At 39.7% G+C, this 27,346-nt stretch overlaps 1 protein-coding gene across 5 annotated transcripts; it reads left to right on the top strand.

Annotated features, from left to right (window-relative positions):
* Window positions 1-41: 41 nt before the first annotated feature.
* Window positions 42-22,936, top strand: znf652 (zinc finger protein 652). 5 transcript variants are annotated; one of them, XM_053239297.1, is made up of 7 exons: window positions 345-484; window positions 3,417-3,498; window positions 11,496-12,880; window positions 13,807-13,954; window positions 15,807-15,922; window positions 17,993-18,137; window positions 20,062-22,936. In XM_053239297.1, the coding sequence occupies exons 3-7, from the start codon at window positions 11,930-11,932 to the stop codon at window positions 20,616-20,618; spliced, it is 1,917 nt and encodes a 638-aa protein (XP_053095272.1). In that variant the 5' UTR covers window positions 345-484; window positions 3,417-3,498; window positions 11,496-11,929; the 3' UTR covers window positions 20,619-22,936. The 5 variants fall into 5 exon arrangements, with proteins under 5 accessions (XP_053095270.1, XP_053095272.1, XP_053095269.1 ...); XM_053239295.1 differs by lacking the exons at window positions 345-484; window positions 3,417-3,498 and adding an exon at window positions 42-338; XM_053239294.1 differs by lacking the exon at window positions 3,417-3,498.
* Window positions 22,937-27,346: the final 4,410 nt, after the last annotated feature.

Below are 27,346 nucleotides of genomic sequence, written 5' to 3'. Positions count from 1 at the left end.
TGTATGCATGCATGCATGGATAGATAGCTCTGGCGCTTAAGACGAGCGCGAGACTAAAGCCAGGCAGCCACGTAGCGCGAGCTTTGCAGAGAAGCTAAAGCTTTTGCACGGTAAACGGTGGAGGGCGGTAGTTGCAGAAGAAACGAAATTATTCCTGGTACACGCACAACACGCATGCAAACAGCTGCAATAGATCCACACGTGCTCATTCCACCGAGATGATTTCTTTTTCGATTTGCAAACCGTACTGATTCCTCGGATTATTCTTTCACGCCTGTGGAGCTCGCGCTCAGTAACTCCGAGTGCTCGTGATGACGGAGAGGGCGCTCGTGCTACGGGTGAGTAGTCCAGCGGAGACCGGAGCTCGCCACAACTTCTATTTTTTTCCCTTCATTTGCAATTATTTCCCAAAAAAAAATAAAAAATGACGCTCGTTCGTCTGCCACGAAACGGTTCAGAAATCCTCACACGAGGATCTGCAAAGGTATGCCACTGTCACAAACAAATAGTGCTCGTCTTGGAGACTTATTTGTCACAGTATGTAGGTGTTTGGGGGTTTTTGTTCGGAATCGAGCAGGAGGATTGCTAAAAATGTTCTTGTTTTCACGTGAAATGTTTGTTTGCAAACAGAATGATGCAAAGCAGCGTTGCGCGCGGCGGTGCAGTTTGGGTTTGCAGGCGTGCAGCCGAGCATGGTAATGTTAGCAAATGTGTCTGTGCAGAGAAAAAAAAAAAAAACGAAAAAATCTCAGGAGCAACGTGTTGGAAATCTGGGCGGTTTTGGTGTTTTGTTTTGTTTTTGTTTTTGTTTTTAAGTCAAAGTCGTAAACATACCACTAGGCTTGTGGTCATTGCAGTTAATCCAATTTGCTGTTGAAAATGCTGGTATCTGGGAAGCAGGGATAAAACATAAAGTGTAAGAAGCAGCACAGTGTGTCTAAGGTCTGGTATTTGTTTAGCTAGCTAGCCAGTTGCTAACTACACACACACAGTTCCATTGCACGCAGCTGTGTTCTTGCTAACTGACTAGCGCTGCTCGGTTAGCCCAAAACGGCCTGCTGCTTGTCTCGTTTTGACCAACCAAGGTTTCCTTCAACTTAACCCTTTCTTTGCGCTCTTTTCCTGAAAGTTGTTCATTGTCTACCAGGCGGCCTCGGCTTTTGTCCAGCCTTTCACAGGTGTTGCTAGCTTGAGGTTATCCGACCGTGGCCTTTCTATAACTGAGCTGATTTAGGTGCTGGACGCAAGGCCTTTCTGAAACACGACTTGTTTTTGTGGTTCGTGGCTTTTATGGTGTTTTTGGTTAAACAGAACTAAAGCCAGGCGCACTTTTGGCCAAGCTTGAGGAATTTCCACTTCCCTGATTTAGAAACTTTCAGGACTGGGTCAATGACAGCTATTCAGCATATGTGCTACATCATAACAAAGTATTAAGCTAGCTTTAGCTAAATAACTGGAACTACCATTCCCGCTTAAACCCGTGCCATGAAGGCCCTTCAGGAGACACTGTAAACATTCTCCACACAAAAATGTTAGCTTCATTTCCTGTCAGGCCATGAAACACTTTATTCATACATTTGACTCATACATTTGCTGAGTTTTGGGCAATTTTCGTTTTAAAAAAATTGGAGGGATAAACTGTGACATGAAGTATACTTGGTAAGTACAGACCACTGGAAGAGTTGTGCTGAGGTAAAAATGGACAGCAGAAATACATCACAACACCAACAACAGTAAATGCTGAATAGACAAATGGAAAATATAATATCTACTGTGTGTGTGTGTGTATATGTATAAAATATATAAAATGTATGTGTGTATATATAGCTTGTCAAAACACACACCGAGCTGGTCCAACTGGTAGACCATCTTTGCGGGCATGTATTACAGACAGTCATGGAAAAATAATTCTCAAATTACGCACTTAGGTTGTTACAGAGTTGAGTGTGAAAGTGAGAAAATTCAGATTCTATCAAATTCTATCAGACTTCTGTTGTTCAGGCTTCACTGCATGGTTGAATAGAGTAAGGAATAAAACATGTTAGGAAAGTAATCAGTGGCAGGATCGTGCACTGTGTTTATTATTTTCCTGTAACAACATATCCTGAAGTGTTTTATTCCACTTATACTGCAGGAATTTGCTAACAGTTGCAAATTAAAATTTATTAATGAACAACTCCAGCCATACTTTTTTCAGAATATACTTATGTTTTAATGTTGTGCAACAGCTGCGAAACAAGTCAGTTCTTGTTATAGCTTAATAACAAGATTAATTATAAGATTACTATAAACATGAATTCCTTCACCAGTCCCTCTTTTTTTCTCTCTTTTGATGTTAATAAGACAAAAATTAGTCCTGCTTCTTATGTTACAGGAAAACTGTAGAAAACCATGTCAGAAAATTTACTGTTACAAAACACTGACACACGAGACTCTTTCCATAATTGTTTTTCTTTGTTAAACAAACATTAAAAAAAAAAATCTATTTATTATTAGTCTTAGATTAGGTGGAGCGCCCCGTCAGTGAGTAACTGTAGAAATTATAACGTATTCAAACAAGCACATTAATATTAAAAAAAAAAAAAAGTTTTGTTTGAAACAGTGGTGAGTAAAAATGGTTGGCCATTTGTAATGTCAGTTGAACGGCCTCTTCCTGTGGAAGTAGGAGGTTCTTTCTCACGTTTAGTGACAAAATGTAACAGACACTACCAAAAGCTAGACGCCTGGCTTGTAATACTTGTACAGAAGGTGCATAACAGAGATGAAGACATCAAGGAGTGTCTGTATGAGTCAGAGCTGCGAGCTTTGCTGTGAAAAATCACTGATTGTCTTTCGATCAACGTTTTCACACCTGCCATCTGAGTACAGATTTTAATCACTTCAAAAAAGAATTTTTCAATTATTCAGCACTGGTGAAGTTCAGCAGCATCAGTATGTTTTAATATTATATTGCAATTAAATGATTTGTCCTAAATAAATCACAGATGTAACTCGTTTCCATACAGCAACAATAACTTTACCACATTCTCACTTTCTGTTTGATGAGCTCCACACCTGGCCTGATTTAACCAAAATTTATGGCATTTAGCAGATGCTCTGTAGAACAACTTAGAGACATGTTTTATAGTCAAGATTCAAGATTTTTTTTATACAGTATATAACTTGCAGTGAAATGAAAACTCAGTGAAAAGTCCCCATCCAAAAAAAAAAGCCTCATGCTTGTAAAATAAGTCAGGGTGTATTAAGCAAAATCCTGTTAGAGAGGAGTACAAGAAGATATTACGAAAACAAAGTACCTCAGATGAAGTATTAGGTAAATTTATGGAGTCACTAAACAGTCAGGGAATTGAATTCCTTCTTTTCCCAATTCTCTTTTCTCTCTCTTCTCTCTCTCTATCTCTCTCTCACTCTCTCAGTTCTTGGCTCTTGGTGAATTCTTGGCGCAGTCTCTTGGCCACATCTTCATTGCAGACTAAAGTAGTAAGGCGTCTGAGTTCAGTAAGAATGGAAAGTTCCTATTTTATCCCATCCTGTCATAGCATTATGTAATGGATCATTTGACTACCACTGACTTCTCAGATGCGAAAGTCCAAGTCTGAAATGTTGCACGTTGGTGTCAGTTTGTTGTAAAATTAATTTAACACTTTCTTTTTGTAGAATAATGTCATCTAATAACATGAATGAGTAATAACTATACAGAGAACTTGTTCCCCACATCAAAGAGCAATTTCACCCTATTGATATCTTTGGTTCGTTTGCTGTTTGATTGGGTTTGGCTTCATGCTGCATGGAAATAAACAAACCAACAAATAAACATATAAAACTTGCTGAGGGGTTTGTAGGGCTGAAACTCTTACCATGTTTGTATAAAATGCAAAAATGAATCAAGCATAGAGATCAATGAGCAAGCACTCGTTGAATGATTAGATAATGATTAGATTAAAACATGTTGCGTCTCACATCCAGCATCTAATATTTTTGTTTGGTTTGCCAGTCCAAACCAATTTGCAGCTTGAGGCTCAGTTTAGCAAATCATTCTGACTGTTCACTTGTACCCCATGATGAAACATCTCCATGCTGATAGGAGTGGTCTCCTCCAGGATGACCATGCCCCCATCCACAGGGCACGTGGGCTCACTGAATGGTTTGAGGAGGATGACAGTGCTGTAAATCATATGCTATGGCCTTAATAATGAGCAGATTTTAGCTCAGTTAAACATCTTTGGGAGATTTTGGAGCATCATTAAAACACCAACTGATCTTTTGGAAGATGTTTATACTGTTTATACTTCCACAACTGTAGATATTATCTAATATACTGTCATTAATAAACTGTGATTGTGCTGTACAATCCATCTACTCAGTAAAACGTAGCTTCATGCAACCTTAATTCCAATCTTGATTCATCTGTTTTGAGCTTGGGCCCATTCTTCATGCAGGTTGACCAGTTTACAGAATAATCCAGCTAACCATGTTAACTATGATGGAGCTGGATGTGCAAATAAATTGGTTAAAAATGAAAAGGCTCATAACAACACTTTGAATGAAACTCTCTTCCCCTGCAAGAGTTCTTCTCTGCTATCAAGTCATAGGAAGCATTAGAGAATCCTCAGCATTGATTTGGGACAGGGCCAGCAAGTCTGCTATTAGTGTCTCTTTTTGGCATCAAAACCACAAAACTTCAGTTTCTTGCTGATTGAACCATCTGCCACAGCACAGGTTTCCGTGCCTGTGCATATGCGCACAGACACTCACAACTACAGACTCTGCTGATGTTAGGAGCAGGTTTGCAGATTCAGAAGTTTGATAAGATTCGTGTGTTATGATAAACTCACCTGTGCCCATTCAAGTACAGTGGTAGTGATGCTGTAAGTCTCCTAAATGAGAATTTGAAAAAGCATTCACTTCTTGCAACTGCACAATGTTGTGAAACACAAGATAAGTAGGTTACAGAAAGATGAAAGCTGTCACAGTCTATACTGAGACTTTGAAACAATTTGACTATTGCACTAGTTAGCTACTAAATAACAGTCTGTTTGCACATCAGTAATTGACCTGTTCTCACCTTTTCTTCAGTGGATAATCTCATCTGGATACTGTAGATTGTTACCTAAAGTTGCTGCTGTAGTCATAAAGACTGTCCTGTGGTCATCCCAGGACTTCACAATCTGCTAGAAGTGTAATGACTTAAAATCCCATTATCCAGATGGGTTCCCTTTTGAGGTTCCTCTCAAGGTTTCTTTTTCTTGTCTTCTCAGGGGGTTTTTTCTTGCTGCTGTCACCTCTGGCTCGCTTAAATCTGCTTTGTGACAATGTCGCGGTATTGAATTGAATTGAAGTAGAGACCATCTAAAACATCCACTGTTCCAGTTATGCTTTAGTTTAACTGGCTTACAGGAGATGGCACAAATACTCACCAACCAGTTTATTAGGAACACCTTTACACCTGCTCATTTATGCAGTTATCCAATCAGCCAATCATGTGACAGCAGCACAGTGCATAAAATCACAGATGCAAGATAGTCAAGAGCTACAGTTAATCTTCACCAAACACCAATTATCAAGCATCAGAATATGGACAATGTGATCTCAGTGACTTTGACTGAGGCATGGTTATTGGAGCCAGCCTGGCTAGTTCGAGTAATTCAGAAACTGCTTATCTAGGATTTTCATGCACAAAATGGTGGTAAAACCAAAAAAAATCCAGTAAGCGGCAGTTCTGTGAACGTGAATGCCTTGTTGATGAGATAGGTCAGAGGAAAATGGCCAGATTGGTTTGAGCTAATAGGAAGGCTGTGGTGATTCGCTCTTTAATATAATAATCGCTCTTTGCAACTGCAGTGAGCAGAAAAGCAGCACAGAATACACAGTGAACCTTGAGGTAGATTGGCTCCAGCAGCAGAAGATCATATCGGGTTCCAGTCCTGTCAGCCAAGAACAGGAGTCTGAGGCTACAGTGAAGACGGGGAAAACATTGCTTGGTCTGATGAATCTGAATTTCTGCAGATGATCTGTCAAAATTTGGTGTCAACAGCATTAATCCTTGGCCCCAACCTGCCTTGTGTCAGCACTTCAGGCTGGTGGTGGTGGCGTAATGGTGTGGGGAATGTTTTCTTAGCACACACTGAGCCCCTTAATACCAGATGAGCATCGTTTGAATGCCACAGCATATCTGATTATTGTTGCTGACAATGTGCTTCTGTTTATGGTCACAATTTACTCATCTTATAATGGCTACTTCCAGCATGATAAAGCACTAGTCATGTCAAAATGGTTCCATGAATATGACAGTAAGTTCAGTATACTTTAAGGGTTGCCCCGTCACCTGATCCGAATCCAATAGAGATTCACAGCATGTGAAATCTGCCGATCAACATCCAGTATTTGTGTGGTGTTCCTGAAAATTGGCCGGTGAGTGTATAAACGTCTGCGTATTGTTGCGCATATCAAATCAAAATTGATATTACTGCATTCTACAGTGCAGCTCAATTCCCGGTAACACACAAATAAACACATAGATATGACCGCTTGTGCACCCGTTGTGTGGTCTCACACTGCATATGCTGATTCTCAGAAAGCTGCAGAGAGGGCAGGAAGAAAGGTAGCAGAGTGTGTCTGTATATAGGTGTGGGTGTATGTGGGAGTGTGTACAGTGTTTTTGTTTTTCACTACACCTATAAGTCTGATTTTATGCTTATTTACCAGATTCTTCTGTGCTTTTCTGGATTAATGTAGACTTTTGACGAGGCATTACCATTGAAGCATGCTTTGCTTAACACGCATTTGCAGGTGGGCATGCAACACGCGCACACACACACACATTCAAAGATGAGACTGTGACTCAGGAAGTAAAGACTGAGACCGTTAAAGGTAGAGCGTGGTTAAACTGAGCTGTTTTTCTTCCTTGCCATGTTGATCAACGATTGTTGTTTATCGTCTTTCAGCATCTACGCACTGGTCTACTCCCTTGATTTCTGATGGTCAGTATAGTCATTAAAGTCATTCGCGACTCGTCATATGTTCTTCAGATGAATGCAATATGTAGACGCTTTAATTTCTCATGAAATCATTCCTTGAAAACACGCGTATAGACCGCTACACGCAGTTCCACAGAACAAACTCATATTGAAAGCTGTGGTTTCAGTGCATTTCTGAATCTCATAACTGCCAACTGAAGCTTCACTATACATTCTGACTATATACATTAGTAAATATTGGTTTCGATTTGTCTGCTGCTTTCCTGAGGACACGTGTTCACATGGCCTAGCAATGATAAACAACTGCAAAATTTAAAGGCGCCACCAAATGTTACGTTAATTCCAAACATTGACTTCTGTGGAAGGAGTGCTGTAAATTTGACTGGTTATGCAATAAATGTCCATAGTTCATGTATCAGCTCTGCTTCTCTGAAAATATGACTGCTGATACCAGTGGTGGTTTATGTCCAAGCATTATTATTGGTTGGCTATTTAAAGGAAAACTCCACCTTGAAAATGTTTATATTGAAAAATTTGTGATGTGATAACAAATTAACACCAGAATTGTTGACTTTCAACAATATCAGAAATAAGGGATATCGGTCAGGTTTCACTGTTCGCTCCTAGAAACAAAAGAGCAAGAGCATCTTTTCTCGGGCACTATTTTCAGCGAAGTTCAACATCATATTAATGAGAAATCCAATATAAGAAGTGGAGAGAGCAAACATTTGACTCAGCGTTTCAGAATGCAATGCAGTAATGGTGTAAAAATACACAAAATTAAAATACCATACGATATGGTGGTGTCTCGATATGATACATTTTCAATAAAGCAGAAATAAGTATTGTCTTAGGTTGCAATTTTTAATTGATTAAAACATTTACTATTAAAAACAGTACAGTGATTGAAGCATAATAATCACATAGTGTGTGAACAATTCGGACTCTTTGCAGCATAGAATGAGACAAAAGCTGTGTGTTAGAATGTCACAAAATTAAACATTAGCTCTTTGGCCAAGCTTTCACTGGTGTGACTCTCAGTGGGGCATGTACTGAAGCACAGGGCTTTTTTATTACATATTCTTCTGAATGCTGTGTTCACCACCAACTGATCAGAGTCTATTATCTGCAGCTGCAGTGGATATAAAAAGTCTATACACCTCTGTTAAAATTTCAGGTTTTTGTGATGTAAAAAATGAAACCAAGATAAATCATGATCTTTTAACACCTTTGGTGTGAGCAGCCAACAAAATTCAAGTGAAAAACAAAGAGAAACATTTTTTTTTTTTAATTACAATATCCTGATTGTACAAGTGTCCAAACTCCTTAACTAATACTTTGTTAAATCACCTTTTCGTTGCAATACAGCACTCAGTCTTTTTGGGTAAGAGTCTATCAACTTAGCACATCCTGATTTGGCAATTTTATTCCACTTTTCCTTGCTCCAGATCTATGAAATTGTGACGAGGATCTCAAAAAAGATCAAATTGTTGATCGTCTTCTTCTGAAGCCTGTACTTTGTTGACTTGGATTTGTGCTTTAGCTTGTTATCATGCTGGAATCTGAAATTTTTCTTAATCTTCAGCTGTCTAACAGAGGCCTGCATGTTTTGCGCCATAGTAGGTAGGTGTTTGGAGCTGTCTATCATTCACTCTATATTGACTAGAGCCCCAGTTCCAGCTGAAGAAAACCAGCTTCATAGCAAGACGCTGCCACCACCATGCTTCATGATGTTCTTTGGGTGATAAGCTGTCTTGTTTTCGCTTCTACCTTGGTCTGATCAGACCGTAATACATTTTTTCACAGGGTTTGGCAAAGTGTATGCAGGCTTGAATTTTATTTATTTATTTATTTTTTACATTTTTTTTGTGAAAATGGGCTTCTGTCTAGCCAACCTACCCCATGGCTCAAACATGTGAAGAATACAATAGATTGTTGTCACATGCAGGGAGTTACCAGCACTTGCCAGATATTCCTGCAGCTGCTTTATTGTTGCTTTAGGTCTCTTGGCAGCCTCACGGAGAAGTTTTCATCTTGTCCTTTTGTCAATTTTGGAGGGATGCACTGTTCTTGGTAATGTCACTGGGGTGCCCCGTTTTCTCCACTTGTTGTTGATGGCCTCTGATGTGTAGGAAATTCTTTTGTGTCCCTGTATCTCGTTATCGCTACCTTTCAACAATGAGATCCCATATATGGTTCGTAAGCTCTTTGCAGACCATGGCTTTAGCAGTTGGATGAACCCAAGGAGATGTCAAGATAATCCTACAGAAACAGCTGGACTTTATTTGGGGTTAATTAGAATCATTTTAGCGATTACAGTTGTATGATAATTATTTTTGGTCCTGAGTTTGAATGTGATTGGTTTATTCTGAGCACAGTCATATTCCCCGTTATAAATGGGTGTGCATACTTATGCAACCAGTTTATGCAATTTTTTTCTTATACATTTTTCTCCTTCTAATACATTTCTATTTGTTTTTCACTTGAATTGTGTTGGTTTCTGTATCACATTAAACATGGAAAAAGATCTGACATCTTTCTTCTTCTTTTTTTTTTTTTTTTTTAATTTATTTATTTATTTATTTTATATCCACTGTATATGTCTTAGGTTTCCATTTTCAATTGATTAAAGCGTTCAGCATTACAAAACTACAGTAAGTGAAGCTTAATAATGGCACAGTGTTTGTATGATCCCTTCAGACTCGTAGCAGTATATAATGAAACAAAAGCTGTGCATTAGAATGTAACAAAATTAACCATGGCCGAGCTTTCAGTGGTGTGACTCTCAAGGGAGCATGTACTGAAGCTTTTTATAACTCATTATGCTCTTCGCTATGTGTGCTCTCAGAAACACATTGCCCTCTGTAGCCCTGGAAGCATTTCTGAATCTTGCGTTTTCCACTACAGTAAGTAGAGTTACTTATCTGTAGTTAACGCCACAATTGCACGATTGTTATTTCTTTAGACCACATCGAATCAGACGGGAAATGCTGCCTGAATGCAGCAGAGAGACTTGTGTGTGTGTGTGTGTGGTTGCTTCTTTTTTTTTTTTTTTTTTTTTTTTTTTTTTTAATCTAGCTGTACTGATTGACACAGTAATGTTTCAGTCTTGTTTCATAACTTATGTGGAAGCCAAAATGTTCCCAAACACCAGACCCCAAAGATTTGAGGGGAAACTTTGTGCTCTTGCTTGCTGCTGACCATGTACATTGCTGTTTTCCCTGAGCTAATATGCTAGAGATTTTTTGTTTGTTTTTTGTTTTTTTTTTGTTTTTTTTTTATTCTCTGTAGCATATCCAGATTTGAGATGATAACTTTTTAAGAGGTTTGGATTTGCATTGTCCAATGTGCAGATGTATCGAATTGAGAGCCTCATATTGAATAATAGGACAAGTTTCAGAAGCCGACTTCTGTTTGAGAGAAGTGGACAGACTAAAAGAATAAAGTGCTTCTGCATTGCTTTCTTTAGGTAGAGATGAAGCAAGGGCTAAAGCCCACTGGTGCCAGCAGGTCGTCGAACGCCTTTGTGGGTAATGTAGGAAGCCATTAAGTAAAGTGTAAATAGATGAGCACGTCAATTAAAGTTTAAACTTAAAAAAAAAGTCAACTCAGAATTGTATTAGTAAATAAATTTTGGATGCCATTGAAGATCTTGTGTTAATTATAAAGACTAATATGCAAGTTATTTAGGGTTTCCCCTCCCCCCAGATTTTCCAAGAATAAAATTATTATGACACCTTTCTAATACAGTTTATTTGGTAAATATATAGAACAGTCACTATAAGCAAAACTTTTATTTTCACATATTAAATATTCAGGTGTTTGTGTGGGGCCAGTATTGCAATACAGTAGCAGCTCGTTAGCAGCAACCATGAGTCAGTGTCTTCCATTTTCCAGTCATCCTTTGGTTGAGAATAAAATAGTTGGAGTTTATTAAGAAAGGGTGTGTGTGTGTGCGTGTTTAAGGGTTTTAGTTTTCTCTACTCAGCTCCTTTGTGGTTTTAATTTAAGTTGCTCACACATGCTCCCACACAGAACTGAAACGGTTGCGGTCGGGAGTGTGTGTGCACACGCGTGTGTGTGTGTGTGTGTTTGCATGCCTATATGTGTGTCGGTAGTAGTGAGATTTCTAGATCTCTGCACCTTAACCAGACAACAGTTTCGTTTATCTCTCCCACACTCGCGTAGTGGATGCCGAAATGCTGACTTGCCTTTTATAGACAGATATATGGTTTAAGAGCTAGCAATCTCAGCACTAAGAGGTCAGTTTGGGCAGAAAATATCAGGTAATGTTACTTCTTATACTAAGATGATATGCACAATAACCTGCTCTTTGTGAGAATGTCTGTGTTGTTTCATATCCTGTTTCGTGTTCTTCTGTTTCATCTTCTTGGCTATGGTTTGTAAGATAAGTGTTTAAAGTGTCGCCTTTATTTAGGTGTCGGGTTTTTTGTATAAAGCAAAATTGGACTGAGTTTCTGTTTTTTTTCCCTTCCATTTCCTTTCTTCTGCTTTCAGGCAGTTTGTGGTACGATGCTTCTGAAACAGACCTGGCGGGTTGCTACGACCACAAGAGGTTAATCTCAGCGCACAACTAACTTTTTTTGCTGATTCAGCAGATATTAACAGAATACGAAGTATCCTTTTCATCACCTAGAGGCATAAAGACACTTTGATCCAAAAGCCAGCTGATTTGCTCCAGCAACAAGTGCAGCTTGTATGTAAATACTGAGCTGAAAATAAAGTGTAAACCTGCTACGTCTTCCATTTTGTCTCTACCTCCTTCTGATGTGGAGGTCATGGAGGCTAGGTTCGGTTTGGGCTGAGGCATCTTCCTTTCTTCTCCCCTTGAGGGAGGGGTAGGAGATTGGTTCCTGCCTGGTTTACAGGAAACAGCCACGTTGCTTGTTAAGCAAACTGTACAAACAACGCAAAAGACTATCTATACACAGATGAAGTCGTGCCAGACTCTGAAGGAAGAGACGATAAAGGAAGCCATGTCGCAAGAGGAGGGGCCGAGGACGCATTCCACACAGACCTACTACCATCATACCTCTATAGCAGACAGCGACCTATCACCAAAGCTCTACAAGCAGGAGGGAATGTCCAAGCCCTATTCAGTGCTGGTCGACAACAAGGTGCCTGCCAAAGCGCTGGCTCCTGACCTCGAACCCAGTCCTGCCCCTCTTCAGCATTACTACAAAGAAGCTTCCGGAACCACTGGAGCCGAGGGAGTGGTGAAGACCAAAAATGACGGGACGTCTGATGACACAGAGGAGGAAGAAGAGGAGGAGGAGTTCAAGCGAGCACAGATCATTGTTGAGGTGAACCTGAACAATCAGACCCTGCATGTCTCTAAAGGTGACAAGAGCATCCCTGCAGGAGAGGTGAAAAGTGACAGTGAAGAGGAGGAGGAGGAGGAGGAAGAAGAAGAAGAGGAGGAGGAGGAGGAGGAGGAAGACGAGGAAGAAGATAGTATAGAAGAGGAGGAGAGTGTCGAGGAGGACCCCGATGATGAGGAGGAAGAGGAAAACGATACCCGGAGGACGAGATCCAAGCGGACACGCACAAAGAGTCACCGCGTCAGTGTACCCACAGGGTCCATTGGAGTAACCACGAGGGGGCGGAGAAAGAGCGCCGAAGCCCCACCTCAGAAGCGCAGGTCAGCGCGGGATGGAAGGAGCTCTGGTCCGTCTGCTTCGGGAGGAGGGAGGGAGGGTGAAGAGCGTGGGACACTGGCGTGTGAGAAATGCCCACGCGTGTTTAACACCCGCTGGTACCTGGAGAAGCACATGAACGTCACACACAGACGCATGCAGATCTGCGACAAGTGCGGCAAGAAGTTTGTCCTGGAGAGCGAGCTGGCCCTGCACCAGCAGACTGACTGCGAGAAGAACATCCAGGTGAGAGGCATGGAAAAAATAAATTATAAAACATTTGAATTTATTCATTTGGCACAGGCATTTATACACAAGGCACAATACTATCCAATTATAGTTATTAAAGGAAAAATCCACTCTGAACAACTTGCATATCAATATTTATAACAAATATGTGATCTTCAGTGGCGCTAAAGATTTATGTTCTGATTAAATCCTGAGGTGAGCATGTTGGTCACTTTTCGCTTTGGTTTTTGATTTCCTACATTACCCACAATGCTATTTGACTACCTGCTGATAGTGGTGCCAGTGGGACTTAGCACTTGCTTCATTTCTGTCTAAAGAGAGTGATGCAGCAGAGCTTTAGTTCTTAGGGTAGTCCAAGCTCGTTCACCTCCTCATCTGTACACTCTGCTCAAACAGATCGGCTTCCAAAGCTACAACCTTCATGCTAATACTGCCAGCATCATGCTAGTCATCTCGTAGCTCGCTAACTAGCCAAGATGAGTGAGAGTGAGAAAAGACTTTTTTCCCGAGCTTACAGCGAAACCTGACCATTATCCCGTATTTCTGAGAAACGTTTTCTCCTATTAAACGCATTGCGCTAACAATGTCAACTTGTGACATTGGAGCAGCAGACAAGCATTAACTTCTCAGACGAATAATGAAAATACAGCATTGTAATACAGCATATAAAATACAGCATATGACTCCATATTAATAATTTCCTTAATAAAATGAATAAAATGGAGTATTTTTCATGGATGGGTACAGATCAGATTTCTTGTGTTGCCAGCAGAGGGAGACAGAGAGTCAGAGACAGACAGACAGACAGTTGCAGAGACAGCAGCATTCAGGATACAGCCTTTAGCATCTAACAGTGGATGAAATATTTTTAATTTGTTGCTGGGAATCTCTAATTGGCCATGTGTGTGTGTTTTGCTCCTCAGTGTGTGTCATGTAATAAATCTTTCAAAAAGCTCTGGTCACTTCACGAGCACATTAAGATTGTCCATGGCTATGCCGAGAAGAAATTTGCCTGCGAGATATGCGAGAAGAAGTTCTACACAATGGCTCATGTCCGCAAGCACATGGTCGGTGAGTAAGAGCAATATTCCTGCTCCTTTCCTCCAGCAAAACACACACACAACACATACAATGGAAAGTCTTACACACACACACACACGTGTGTGTATATATAGATAGATAGATAGATAGATAGATAGATAGATCGATCTATCTATATATATATATATATATATATATATATATATATATATATATATATAGATAGATAGATAGATAGATAGATAGATAGATATATAGATAGATATGTGCTTAGAGTGTATGAAATCAGACATGTATATATGTCCTTAGAGTGTATGAGTGTTTAAGATGAGAAATAGTGACAGTCTAAACACATGCACACTCACAAGCAGAGTTTGAAATGAACTTTCACCAGCCATTGTGGTTTGATATTTTCAAAATTTGGCAGCCAGTCAGCTTTTTTACTCAGCCAAAACAATTACATATCTAAGTGATAAATCCAAAACTGGTACGGCACAAACAGAGCCATTATTTAGTAATTATTAATTAATAGTGAATTATTCATCAATTTAGTTGTTTATATAACATGGATAATTTTGTAAATAAATAAATCAGATTGTTAGGTTGTTCCTCCTTCTATGTTGTCCATTTTTATCATGATTTTTCTTTTCCTTTTTGATTCTTATTGTTCTTGCGTGCTGTGTTTTTTTTGTTTTGTTACCATAACTGAATTCTGGCAAACAACCAGAAAAAAAATCAAGTTTTGGCCAAAATTGTTTTTTTCCATTTATAGTGTACTTTAACTTCTCAGCTTTAAGAAACTGTAAATATATTTTGCCACGACGTCATGGAAATATTTTTATTTACGTTTTAATCTTGCCTAGGCTGTCTTCCTGCAAAGATCATGTTGTCTAAGCAGCCAGTTTAACAAATGCTGTGATTAAAAGCAGTCAGCCTGCCTAAAGATGTCTGAATGTCTTGGTTTGACCAAGTTGTTGTGTTGTAGTGAAATGGAAATAAGCCTAATCTATTCAGTCTATAATCAGATACTGCCTGTCGAAATGTCCACAATGCTCCTGACATTTTTCTAAACTCATTTTTCTTCCACTTTGCAACCACTAGCGCTGACTCTTCCTATCACACATCATCTCCTAACCCAGGAGGGTCAGAGCTAACACGATTTCTCCAAGACAAATGAAGCCAGTCAAATGCATCTTTTTGAACTGCTGCTCATGTTGTCACAGGCACTGTAATACACTAGGAGGAAAGCGCTATCTGCCCTCTTCCACATATATGAGCTCACAGACACCTACGATTCGTTAGTGTCACTGTGACTGATAGAAAGAGAGTAAAACCTTCCTGGTCACGGATGGCAGTGGCATTGTCAGGATTCAAACTCACGATCCCCCAGCAACAGGGCAAACACTGGAATAGATTCATTAAATACACTGTTCTCCTTTTCACTTTTGGGGATAATCAGACATTTAAAATGCTATAACTTCATTTCTTGTTGAAATACCTGCAAAAGAGAAAGTTTTCAGCAGTACATGAAGTAGCAGATGCCCTCAGGCCGCCACACAAACCTGTTGTCACGTTTAGGCCAATATATAAAAGGCCAATCATATAGAAATTACAGTTATGAGAGAAACTAGTGGAAGGATGTTCATGCTGATTGAAAGTAAATGTGCATGTGCAAGTAGTCATTACATGGCTGGTAGAAATTCATCCAGGTCATTTCAATCCCTACTCATGAGATCATACATTACAGTATTACACATTTACAGAGACTTTTTTTTTTATTTATTTTTAATTAGTTAAACTCCATTATTCTAACAACTGGATTTCATACAAGCTGCAGTTGTAAATATAGCTTTCTCTTCCTCTCTCATCTCTTCCCCTCCAGCTCATACTAAGGACATGCCGTTTACATGTGAAACCTGTGGAAAGTCGTTTAAGCGCAGCATGTCCCTAAAGGTGCACTCACTTCAGCATTCAGGAGAGAAGCCCTTCCGTTGTGAGGTACACAAACACACACTCACATCAATGCATTTGCATACATGCCACTGTGTTTGTTGGGGAATACTGAAGTGTCCGTTGGTTTCTCAGGGTAACTGAACTTCCCCACACACACTGTGTACACTACCTTATGTGCACCTACACACACACACACACACACACACACACACATACAAAAACTACTGCATTCATTAATCTTCTCACATGGAGGTAAAGCAAACACACATGCAGCCACCAATGCATATAAGCTTGTAGCTTGCCTTTCTCTCTCTGTGTGTGTGTGTGTGTGTGTGTGTGTGTGTGTGTGTGTGTGTGTGTGTGTGTGTGTTTTATGGACACCTGCCAAGCTTTTCTGACCAACATGAAAATAAGGCTCTCTTTATTTTCTCTACAAAACCAGACCCTATATTTGCATAAAAGTTTATTGAGGTCCATGTTTGTGTTGGTTATACATGTTCATATTTCAGTCTCTCAATATGGCATTGTGCTGTTTACAGCCAAATAAAGATTTATATTTGTCAAACCTGTTGGCTGTAGTGTTAAGTTTGCCCAGGCTTTGGCTATTGCTACTATACTGTTGACTCCAGAAATATTGGCACCCTTCACAAACATGAAATTACTGGCACCCTTTGTGATTGTGAGCAAAAATGAATAGGGGATATAATTTATATTCTAGTGTGTTTAGTTTTAATTTAATGTGATATTTTTAATATTTTTATTTTTAATATTTTTATTAATTTTCTTACTAGTTTTAAAATTATCGCCACCCCACAATTAATATTTGGCTTTATCTCCATCATTCTTCTCCTCACAGCACAGGAATTTTGAGACACTTGAAGTCTCTCATTTTATTTTATTTAATTTTATTTTATTTTATTTTATGATTTTGTTTAATAGTTTGTTTAACTGCCTTTATTTTTTACATATCTTTTTCACGAATAGGTCAGCTTTTTTGTGTTAAGCTCCTTGCTTTAACGCATAGTGATGAGTGAAAAAAGAAATTATAGGCAACGTTTAAAGTTTGTTTTGTTTTTTGTTTTTTTTCTTTCTCTTTCAGTGATGAAATTTCATTTGCAGTTATTTTGTATATTCCTTAGTTGTATCAATGCTACTTTAAAAATAAAACAACAACAAATTAATTAGAATATTTTTAAGAAGTGACTGGAAAATTTCGAATCCTTATATGTAGTACATACTTTTTTTTTTTTTTTTTTTTTTTTTTTTTTTAACAATACGTTTTGCTCTTTCTGTTTAAGGGGTGCCAATAATTCCACTGTATATTCCACTGTGTATTGAAAAGCATTGTATGCTGCTTGATTCTGAATACAATTATGTGCTCCAGATTGGGTTTTTGCTCGTATGTTTGCTGTAGGTAATTATGTTTGATTAACTACCCAGGATTTGATTGAGATCGATGTTGACTGTGCTGTGAATCAGTAACAGGAGAGATCAGTCTGGCTGTACTGGCGTCTCTTTCATCATCCTCTCTGTTTCCTAAATAGCTTGTCTGGTAGTTGAACAATTTACATTTCTAGTATCAGATCCGTGACAGCTGTATGCTGAAGTTTTTGTCCAGATTTAGAGCTGTTCCTCTACACAGATTACATTATGTAGTTATTTCTACTGTTAGTTCTAGCTGAGGTTTAATTAGTGTCTACATGTTTACACCTTTACCCCCCAGTATAATCACTGAGGTTAGAAATGAAAAAGCTGATTCTGCATCAGCACTGTTGCTTTGAGTGTATGAGAGCAGCCACTCCTGGCCTCGTGGCAGTTTTCAACCCCACAGTGGGTGTGGGGCCCACAGGGTGGTCTGGGTGGAGCTGCTTTTAGTCAAAAGCTCAGTACATGTGTGTTTATGTGAAAGAGGATGTGTGTGTGTGTGTGTGTGTGAGAGAGAGAGAGAGAGATTCAGGCAGGGTTGGGCTGGTTCATGTATAAATAACTTTGGTAATGACAGGCTTATAAGATGTAATAACAGGTTATGTCGCTTATATTACAAAGCTCCCTTCCTGTATTCCAGCTGCAACTACTGCGTTCACCCACACTGTCTATTTCTGTGTGTATGTGCAGAATTGTGATGAGCGTTTCCAATATAAGTATCAACTGCGGTCTCACATGAGCATCCACATTGGACACAAGCAGTTCATGTGCCAGTGGTGTGGCAAAGATTTCAACATGAAGCAGTATTTTGATGAGCATATGAAGACACACACAGGTGAGACACACAGACAGGCATATACATAACCCCATATATACAGTAACCACATGCATACACGTGTACAGTAACATACAGTAACCACACGCATGCATGTGTACAGTAACATACAGTAACCACACGCATGCATGTGTACAGTAACATACAGTAACCACACGCATGCATGTGTACAGTAACATCCTGTACGCATGCATGTGGTTACTGTAACCACATGCATGCATGTGTACAGTAACATACAGTAACCACACATATACATGTGCACAATAAGATACAGTAACCACATGCATAGATGTATATATTAACTATACACACTGGTCTGCCATAACATTAAAACCACTGACAAGTGCAGTGAATAACATTGATTATCTCATTACAATGGCACCTGTCAAGGGGAGGGATATATTAGGCAGCAAGTGAACAGTCAGTTCTCAAAGCAGGAAAAATGGGCAAGCATAAGGATCTCAGTGGCTTTGACAAGGACTAAATTGTGATTGCTAGACGACTGGGTCAGAGCATCTCCAAAACAGCAGGTCTTTTGGGGTGTTCCTGGTATGCAGTGGTTAGTACCTACCAAAAGCGGTCCAAGGAAGGACAACCGGTGAACCGGCGACAGGGTCATGGGTGTATAAGGCTCACTGATGTGTGTGGGGAGCGAAGGCTAGCCCGTCTGGTCTGATCCCACAGAAGAACTACTGTAGCACAAATTGCTGAAAAAAGTTAATGCTGGCTGTGATAGAAAGGTGTCAGAACACAGTGCATCACAGCTTGCTGCGTATGGGCCTGCATTGCCACAGACCGGAGAGTTCAGTGTGTTGACTTGGCCTCCAAATTCCCCAGATCTCAACTGTAAAATGACAATTATAATAAAAACATGTTCTGTGTGTGGAACTTTAAGGAATAAAAAGCACAGTTTCTCCATTAAATATCCAAAATATTATTGTGCACATTTAAATAATGAGCCTAATATTTGAAAGGTTGGATTATCGGGTATCTATTATGTTCTGAGAGTATCTGTGGAATTTTTATTTATTCATTTATTTAATTCTTTTAGAGGGGTCCCTTTAAAAGAATTAAATAACCCGTGTGCTCCATTTGACACTTTTGCCTCCCTTTTTTTTTTTCTTTTTGAGAGTTTAGATGACAGACTTAAATGCTTGTGGTGGAACACACCCAGAGTTTCCCATAAATGCCCTTTCATATCACATGCCTCGATGTTGCACACCCAGAAACAAACTCACTTTAACCATTTTTTTTCTTTACACTAGAATTACTACCGTTACTAACAATCCTCTTGTTTTAGGGAGAAATTCACCCATAACCCAAACAATAACTGAGGAATACTGGCCAGTGTTTAAGTAGTATCAGTTTCTATCACCCTTATATATTATTTGTACAAAAGCATATACTGTGTGAATATTTTATAATATTTATATATATATATTATTATAATAATATTTATAATTATTATTTGATAATTTAGCATATTTGATTTCTAATTTGTTTCTTGCATTTTGAAACCCTAATCATATACAGCTTGTATAAGAAATATATGGTCTTGAAGTCTTGATTAACTAAATTAGGCAAAGTAAAGCAGTTCAAAAAAAGCTCAAGGTTTCTTTTATTTGTCGTTCATGGAGAACCCTTACAGGTTTTCCGACAAATCCTACAACAGAGTTTTACTTTGAGAAAAGGTTGCTTGTAAAACTGCTTTGGAAAGCCATCCAAAGAACCCTTGAGGAGCAAGTTTAGAGTTAAGAGAACATCACTGAATGCCTACAGAATATTTTGAAAAATATTAAGTGCATTAGAACCGCAGTCCGGTTTCATTTTGATACATTCTGCATATCCAAATATTCTTAGAGAAGACTACAAGTATTGAACAGTTCAACTGTGAATCTCAAGCTCTTTTGCTTTATTGTTGTAGGTGAGAAGCCATTCATCTGTGAGATCTGTGGGAAGAGTTTCACCAGTCGACCCAACATGAAGCGTCACCGGCGCACACACACCGGAGAGAAGCCTTACCCGTGCGAAGTGTGCGGTCAGCGCTTTCGCTTCTCCAACATGCTCAAGGCGCACCGAGAGAAGTGCTTCCGGGTCACGAGCCCCATGACCCAGCAGCCTGCCAGCATGCCCATCTCTGTTCATCTCCCTGGCCACACCCCTTCTTCCTCTGGCCACACCTCCAGCCCACCACTGCCCTCTCAAGGCACATCCGCTGCAGCAGCCGTGGGCCCAGGAATGATCGCTTCCGGAATTGGACATGGCTTTTCCCCTTTGCACATGCAGGCCACACCCACGCAGCACCACCAAACCCATTTGCATCATCCTGGGCACACCCCTATGACGAGCCACACCTCTCCGCACCAGTCCGTGCCGTCCTCTCTCCTGCCGTCTCCCCCAGCGCTTTTTAAAAGTGAGCCAATCAACCACTGCGCCCACGAGGACGTGTACCTGAGGCCAGGCTCCGCACAGCAGCACTAAAAATAACCACACAGATCCGCCGGCAGTCCACACACAGATAATGTGTTCAGGGGTGTATGAGGGAAGCTCAGCAAAACATTTGTGTGTGTGTGTGTGTGTGTGTGTGTGTGTGTGTGTGTGTGTGTGTGTGTGTGTGTGTGTGTGTGTTACAGAGAGGCATATATGTAAGTGCTGGCTGTGCATTTCCTTGCTGGGAAGCGATCATGTGATCAGAGAGGATGTTTAAGGCTGTTGACCTCAGTGAACTTTCTCTCAAATGATATTAGCATTATTTTACACCTCATATACTGATAAGGAAAAATTCCACTTGCATCATAATGATGAAAACATGCCACTGTATGTGAGCTGGCACACTTTCAGTCTTTCTTTCTCCTCTCTCTCTCTTTCTCTGCCTCTCTTGTCCCTCTGTTGCGTTCTCATTTTCTCTCCCTGTCTCGTTCTCCTCTCTCGCACACCCTCTGTATCTCTGTCTCATACATCCTGTATGCCTCTCCCTCATCTCTCTGTCTCACTCACTCTTACTCTCTCTCTCTCTCTTTTTTCTCTCTTGCGGTCTCTATCTCTCTATCTCACTCTCACTCTCATACGTTCTTCTTCTCTGTCCCTCTCTCACTTTCTCTTTATGTCTCTCTCCCCTCACTCTCTCCGTCTCTCTGTGTCCCTCTCTCACTATCTCTCCCTGCATGTCTCTCCTCTCTCTCGTATCTCTGTTGTCTCTCTCACACTGTCTCACTCTCACACACCTCTGTTTCTCTCCTCTGTCAACAACTATACGCTGATGCTGTCTCGCCCTGTCTGTTTCTCCCTAGCTCTCTCTTTCTTCCTCTCTCTCACCTCCCTGTCTCTTGTCTCCCTCTGTCTCACACTCTTGCTCTTTTTGTCTCTTATAATATATCCAGCTGCTGCTGCCAGGGTTCTACGGGTTCAACACAATTACTTGTAAAAGCTCTAAATTCACTTTTGAATAATGCAGTTTAGCCTTCTCTATATGGAAGTACACATTTGACATAAACACTTGTACATGTGTGTACGTGTGTGTATGTATGTGTGTGTGTGTGTGCGCGCGTGTGTGCATGTGCGCATGTATACAAACTTATACATGCAGACTTTTGGGCACTTAAACTCATAGATAATGTAACGCACTCACTATGCTTGTTTTATAGTTGTCAAATTTATTGTGCGTTATTGAAACCTTTTTTTTTTGTGTGTGTGTGTGCCGATGGCTTTGGGAGCGTATGTTCTGGATGAGGAGTCGTGGATGTATTCAAGTGAAACTCTTTAGGGGAAAAGAGACTGAGAAATTATGTCGTGTCATAAGGGACTTTAAAAAAAAAAAAACATAATTCATTATTACGTTCTGTATGATCTAACCCATTTACCATATATTCTTATTTGTAAACATTACTGTTTTTAAGAGGAATTTTTATGTGTGTGTGTGTGTGTGTGTGTGTTTTAATGGGCTTAAAAAGAGGATTATTTGTATATGTTTATTCAGATGAATGCGTGGTTAGGGCGCTGTAGCGTGCGGCAGTGAGTGTGTGACTGTGTACTTGTTGTGACTGTCGTTACACCTCGGGAGGTGCTGGCATTGAAAGCTGCTTCTCTGTCTTTTACATGACTATCCATCATGTATGTGTGTGTGTGTGTGCTTGAGTGTGTGTGTTTAAAGTCTATTTTGTTTATCTGTTCTCTGCACTTTACTGCTGCATTACAGATTTGAACTGAAACTGACAAGACTTTGTTAATTATGTCTAGCAAGTGTGTGTGAGTGTGAGTGAGATGGTCAGCTTTTGGAAAAGGAGGAGATTCACATCTAAATAATAACCTTGATTTTAACTATCGAAGAGCTTCATTTATTTTATACTTTAATTGATTTCTTCTTCCTGTAGTGTGACAGGTGGAGATGCTTGTCAGTCATGTCTAACCTTTCTGTTTTCCGATTTTCCTCCTTTTCTTTTGGTTGAAAGAATGCACTTTCTAAGTAAACCTTTCTAGTTAAGAAATAAGCAGACCATGTTTAATGTATACTCTGGAGCGATTTAAAGCAGAGGAGTTAACCCTTCTCTGTTTCTACCACTCGAGTGTAGCAGTACGTGATTGCATCACTGTATGGTACTCAGATGTGCAGCTTTGCCAACTTCCAACTGCTTTTTCTTTTGATTGTGTTTGAGAAAGGATGACAGACATGTATTACTCACAGGCCTTTTTTATAATGCTCATTTAACATACTTTCTGATAACTTTAGGAAGTAAAAAAATAAGTAGCCACATTTATAACTTTGTTAGTCATCATTTATAACTTTTTTTTTTTTTTTTTTTTTGAAAATGAAACATGAAGTTTGTCTTATGTTCAGGGTGAATGTGGTTATAATCAGTCCAGCTCCTGTTTGTCTCGCTTTTAACCCTTCATCCCTTTTCTGTCTAGTCCACAGAAGCACAGCTTTTTCACATGATTGTGGTGAGGTTAAGAGTGATTAGATTACAGAAGTGTTAGCAAAATAAGGTTACTTCCTTCAGGGAATGTTCAATTTGACTTATCACTTTGTTCTGAGAATACACCATCCCCGATACTCTGAAAGATCAAAGGCCAACAAACCCATACAGCAGGTAAGTGAAGAACAGTATTGTAATTCCGCAGTGTGATAAACTATCTGTGGTTGTTGACAAGGTTAAGGGCCGTTCACACTTTCAGCACTGTTGTAGATTGACATACGGACATTATTTGGATTGAACAGATAATGTGTTCTAAACAGATAGGAACACACATACGAATAAGAGGTGCATAATTGTTATTTTTCAGAAATCTGGTTGACCCAAGAGTTGTGCATCAGACCGGGATCCTACAGAAAATTAGGTTACTTGTTTATTTAAATTTTGAGCAAATAGAACCAATAATAATTGCACAAGCAAGGTGACAAACCAGTACTGCACACAGTTGTTGATAAGACCAATTATGAACCCGAGTGATGTAGCTGAGGTTGAGGAACTGTCAGAGCCAGGTTCCACACAGCATGGTGACAGTGCTGACATTTCTACCTTTGGGATTATTTCCCCAGTGTTCCCAGGACACTGTGCTACATTCATATTTAACTTCCAAAAAATTAAAATCTGGTTTAGGTCACACCTGCATCTGGATTAAATCCAAATACATTTAGATCCTGTAATACAGTGGAGAAGTTGTTTCTCCGAACATTGGATATCTGTATGAACAAAAAATTTTCTTTTTTCCCCCAATCTGGTCACCTGCCAATTCCAACCCACCAGCCAGCTCTGCTTTATCACACACCAGCTAACATGTGCTTCATCTGAGACACGTGAAGCCAGCCAACCATATTTTCTTGAACTGCTGCTCATCCTGCATCACAGGGCAGCGTTACACACTCGGAGGAAGGTTCTATCTGCCCTCTTATGCATACATAAGCACACAGACACCCAGGATTGGCTAGTGTCGCTGTGATAGACAGGGGACAGAGAGTATGGCCAATTTTGCTCCCTCGGCTTCCATGGGTTTGTCACGATCTGCACTTTGCAATCTCTCAAAGATGCCAAACGCTTTTCTGTTGCACCTCTTGGGAGCAAACAGAACTTTTTGTAGTATGCATGTTACTCCCCAGCTGAACTTTTGAGGTTATAAACACTCAGTGCAATGTTGTCATAAAGAAGTAAAGGAGCACATTAATGATGCAGCTTACAACCAATCAACCAAGCCTGGACATGCTGTTGTCTAATGAAAGTGTATGTGGTTATGGCCCAGACTGAAGAAGTGAAAAGTAAGATTCAGCATGTCTTCAGCAGAATTACAAAACCCTTATGAAGAAAGTGGGTCAAAGGACAGTGCACATGCTCTATCTGTGTGCTTTTTCCTACAGTTTGAATAATCTTTGTACAGATGTGGAAGGTCAGGTGTATTGACAGATGAACATGCACAACACACTTACTGCAAAAATGCTGCAATCAGTGTTTAAAATCTGGCTACTTTTCACTAGATTTCATAACCAAAGGAGTTTATCCCCTCCCTTTATTGCAGTGATATACCAACAGTTACACACCTGACTTCAGATCAATAAACCTAGCAATGCATTGATTAATGAATGTAGTGCTCAGCTGGATTAAAGGTCTGCACACACAATGACACTTTTCTGTTACAAAAAAAAATGTATGGTGGTCTGGGGAAACCCTTCACATGTTCAAATGTCTACTGTATTTACTTCTGAAAACTACAGGTCTAAGTTTTCATTTTGCATGTGTCTCCTCCAGAAGTAAAGTTCTTGCATTTTAAAATCTGGTTTCAAAATGCAATGCCCCACATACACTATATGGCCAAATGTATGTGGGCACCTGATTATCACACCACCTTGTGCTCGTTGAACATCTCATTCCAGATTCAGTCTGCCTTTGCTGTTATAATAACCTCCACTCTTCTGGGGAGGCTTTCCACTAGAATTTGGAGCGTGGCTGTAGAGATTTGTGCTCATTCAGCTACAAGAGCATTAGTGATGTCAGGTGAGGGGGACTGGCGTGCACTTGGTATTCCAGTTCATCCCAAAGGTGTTCAGTGGGGTTGAGATCAGGGCTCTGTGCAGGGCTCGAGTTCTTCTGGTCCAACCTTGACACACCATGTCTTCATGCAGCTTGCTTTGTGTACAGGGGCATTGTCATGTTGGAATGTGTTAGTTCCAGTGAAAGGAAAATTGTAATGCTACAGCATACAAAGACATCCTATACAATTTTGTGCCAGTTTGGAGAAGAACCATATACTTTTGGCCATATAATGTACATATATATCCAAGCAAGCACCACTCCCAGATACACAAACAGACAACTGTGTTTTATTGTTGAGCCAAATACTGTTTTGTACAGTTTCTGTGTGAGGTTCAAGTTATACCAGTAAAAACCAAGTTTAAAAAAAAAAAAAAAAAAAAAAAAAAAAGAAGAAGAAGAACCTTCAAGCATCAGTATTCACACTGTTCAAGTCTCTTAGGTTTGTCCACTGGAGAAACACACCAGTGTTCACTGTTGTCATCCCTCTTGCTTTGTTTCTTTATGAACCTGAGCTCTTCATTTACTTTAGTTGTTATAGTGTAAACTGCTGTCGGTGATAGTGTAACCAGAACCTTTGGTTAATTGTCAGCTATCTCTGTTAAAGCTTCTTACATCAATAACTCCAATATAGTCATAGGGACATTTCCTATACTCTTCCCTCATATGGGCTTTCAGTGCACACATAAAATAAGTGAGAGGTACTACAGCCCTAACTGAATGTTTAATTGTTGATTAAAGAGTCCAAGCCAGTCAAAGAACTTTTCTCTCATCATCTATTTTAGTTTACATCATGGGCTAAAGATTTAGAAGTTTAGATGGTTTTCTTAAAAATATCTTATAGTAGTGTAAACTTTTGGAATGCCTCTGTTATCATGCTCTCTAATTCTACAATTCTTAAAATCCCATGGAAGATGTGAGTCGGGTGTTTGAGTGCGTTGGTAATGATACTGTAACTGAGTTAAGTGCATACTCTGTGCTCCTCTGCCACTGCCTAAAATAACCAGTCAAATTGCCTGTTATTAGAGAGGGCTGCTTTGGACAAGAAGGAGAGGAGAGAGGACCGGCTACAGAAGAACATACCAAGCAAAAAATAAAATAAATGAAATCAAGGAGGTTGTGTCTATCTCCGTATTAATCATAATGTATTTTATTTTGATCATTTTTGTTTAACATTTATGGTCAAAGACAGCTAGTACGTTTCCACACCCAGTACTTGTAATCCATGCACACATTCCCCAGTAGAGACACACGGTCAAGCTCCACAATTCGCCATAAAGGTTTGTTGTATCTTTGAAGGTATGTTTACATTGTTCATACCTTGAGCAACAAAAATCTTCCTGCATTGTATTCTACCTTTTTTTTCTGATTGCAGAGAAAAGCAAAAGGTAGTTTAGCATTATCTGAAAAGACATTCCAGTGTGTCTCATCTTCGGTCTTTTTCCCCAAAACATTGTCTTTCAGGAATCATCCTTTTATGAGTGGAGATAGGGATCTTTATAAGGCTTTCTATTAAAAACTGCAGTCTGCTATCATTCCTGTTCAATCACACAGGAATTGAAAAAGAAGTTCGCTGCCACTGACACCAGATGAGTATGAAAAATCCTGCAGGACATAACTAACTACAAATCAAGGCCATCCACTTACAGATCAAGTCAAGGCAAGTGGCTTTATTGTCATTTCAACCATATACAGCTAGTACACAGTGAAACGAAAAACAACGTTCCTCCAGGACCAAGGTGCTACATAAAACAAACAGAACTACAGGAGATTACATATATTTACATAAAATGCACAATGCAAACATGTGCAGACAGCACAAGACAGTACAAACCTACCAAAACAAGACAATGGGCACAATAAGTTACAGTGCAATGCTGACTAGTACAGATGATGACTGATCTAGATAAACTCAACAACCCTTTTTTTGCTCATTTTAAAAGAGGAGTGCTCCACTCTATCCACCATTCCAACATTTACCATCTCAGAAGAAGTGGTGAGAACTGCCTTCAAATGGCTAAACAAAAGAAAGACAGCTGGCCCAGATCACCTTTATCACTTCATCATTGCACTGATGTGCTGGCCTCTGTCTTCACAAAGATCTTCAACACCTTTTAAGAGGTGCATTATCATTTCTATACCTAAATCACCAAAAAAAAGACATCAGACCTTAATGACTTCAGGTGTGTT

Source organism: Pangasianodon hypophthalmus, chromosome 13 (genome assembly GCF_027358585.1).
Source record: "Pangasianodon hypophthalmus isolate fPanHyp1 chromosome 13, fPanHyp1.pri, whole genome shotgun sequence".
Taxonomy (NCBI): domain Eukaryota; kingdom Metazoa; phylum Chordata; class Actinopteri; order Siluriformes; family Pangasiidae; genus Pangasianodon; species Pangasianodon hypophthalmus.
This window is presented reverse-complemented; position numbering and strand designations above follow the sequence as displayed.

What these genes read in the sequence shown, in the direction of transcription:
- znf652 (XM_053239295.1), top strand. Translation starts at nt 11,930, where the DNA reads ATGAAGTCGTGCCAGACTCTGAAGGAAGAGACGATAAAGGAAGCCATG. An exon ending in TGTCCGCAAGCACATGGTCG is followed by an intron (nt 13,955 to 15,806) that starts GTGAGTAAGAGC and finishes CTTCCCCTCCAG; the next exon opens with CTCATACTAAGGACATGCCG. An exon ending in GCATATGAAGACACACACAG is followed by an intron (nt 18,138 to 20,061) that starts GTGAGACACACA and finishes TTATTGTTGTAG; the next exon opens with GTGAGAAGCCATTCATCTGT.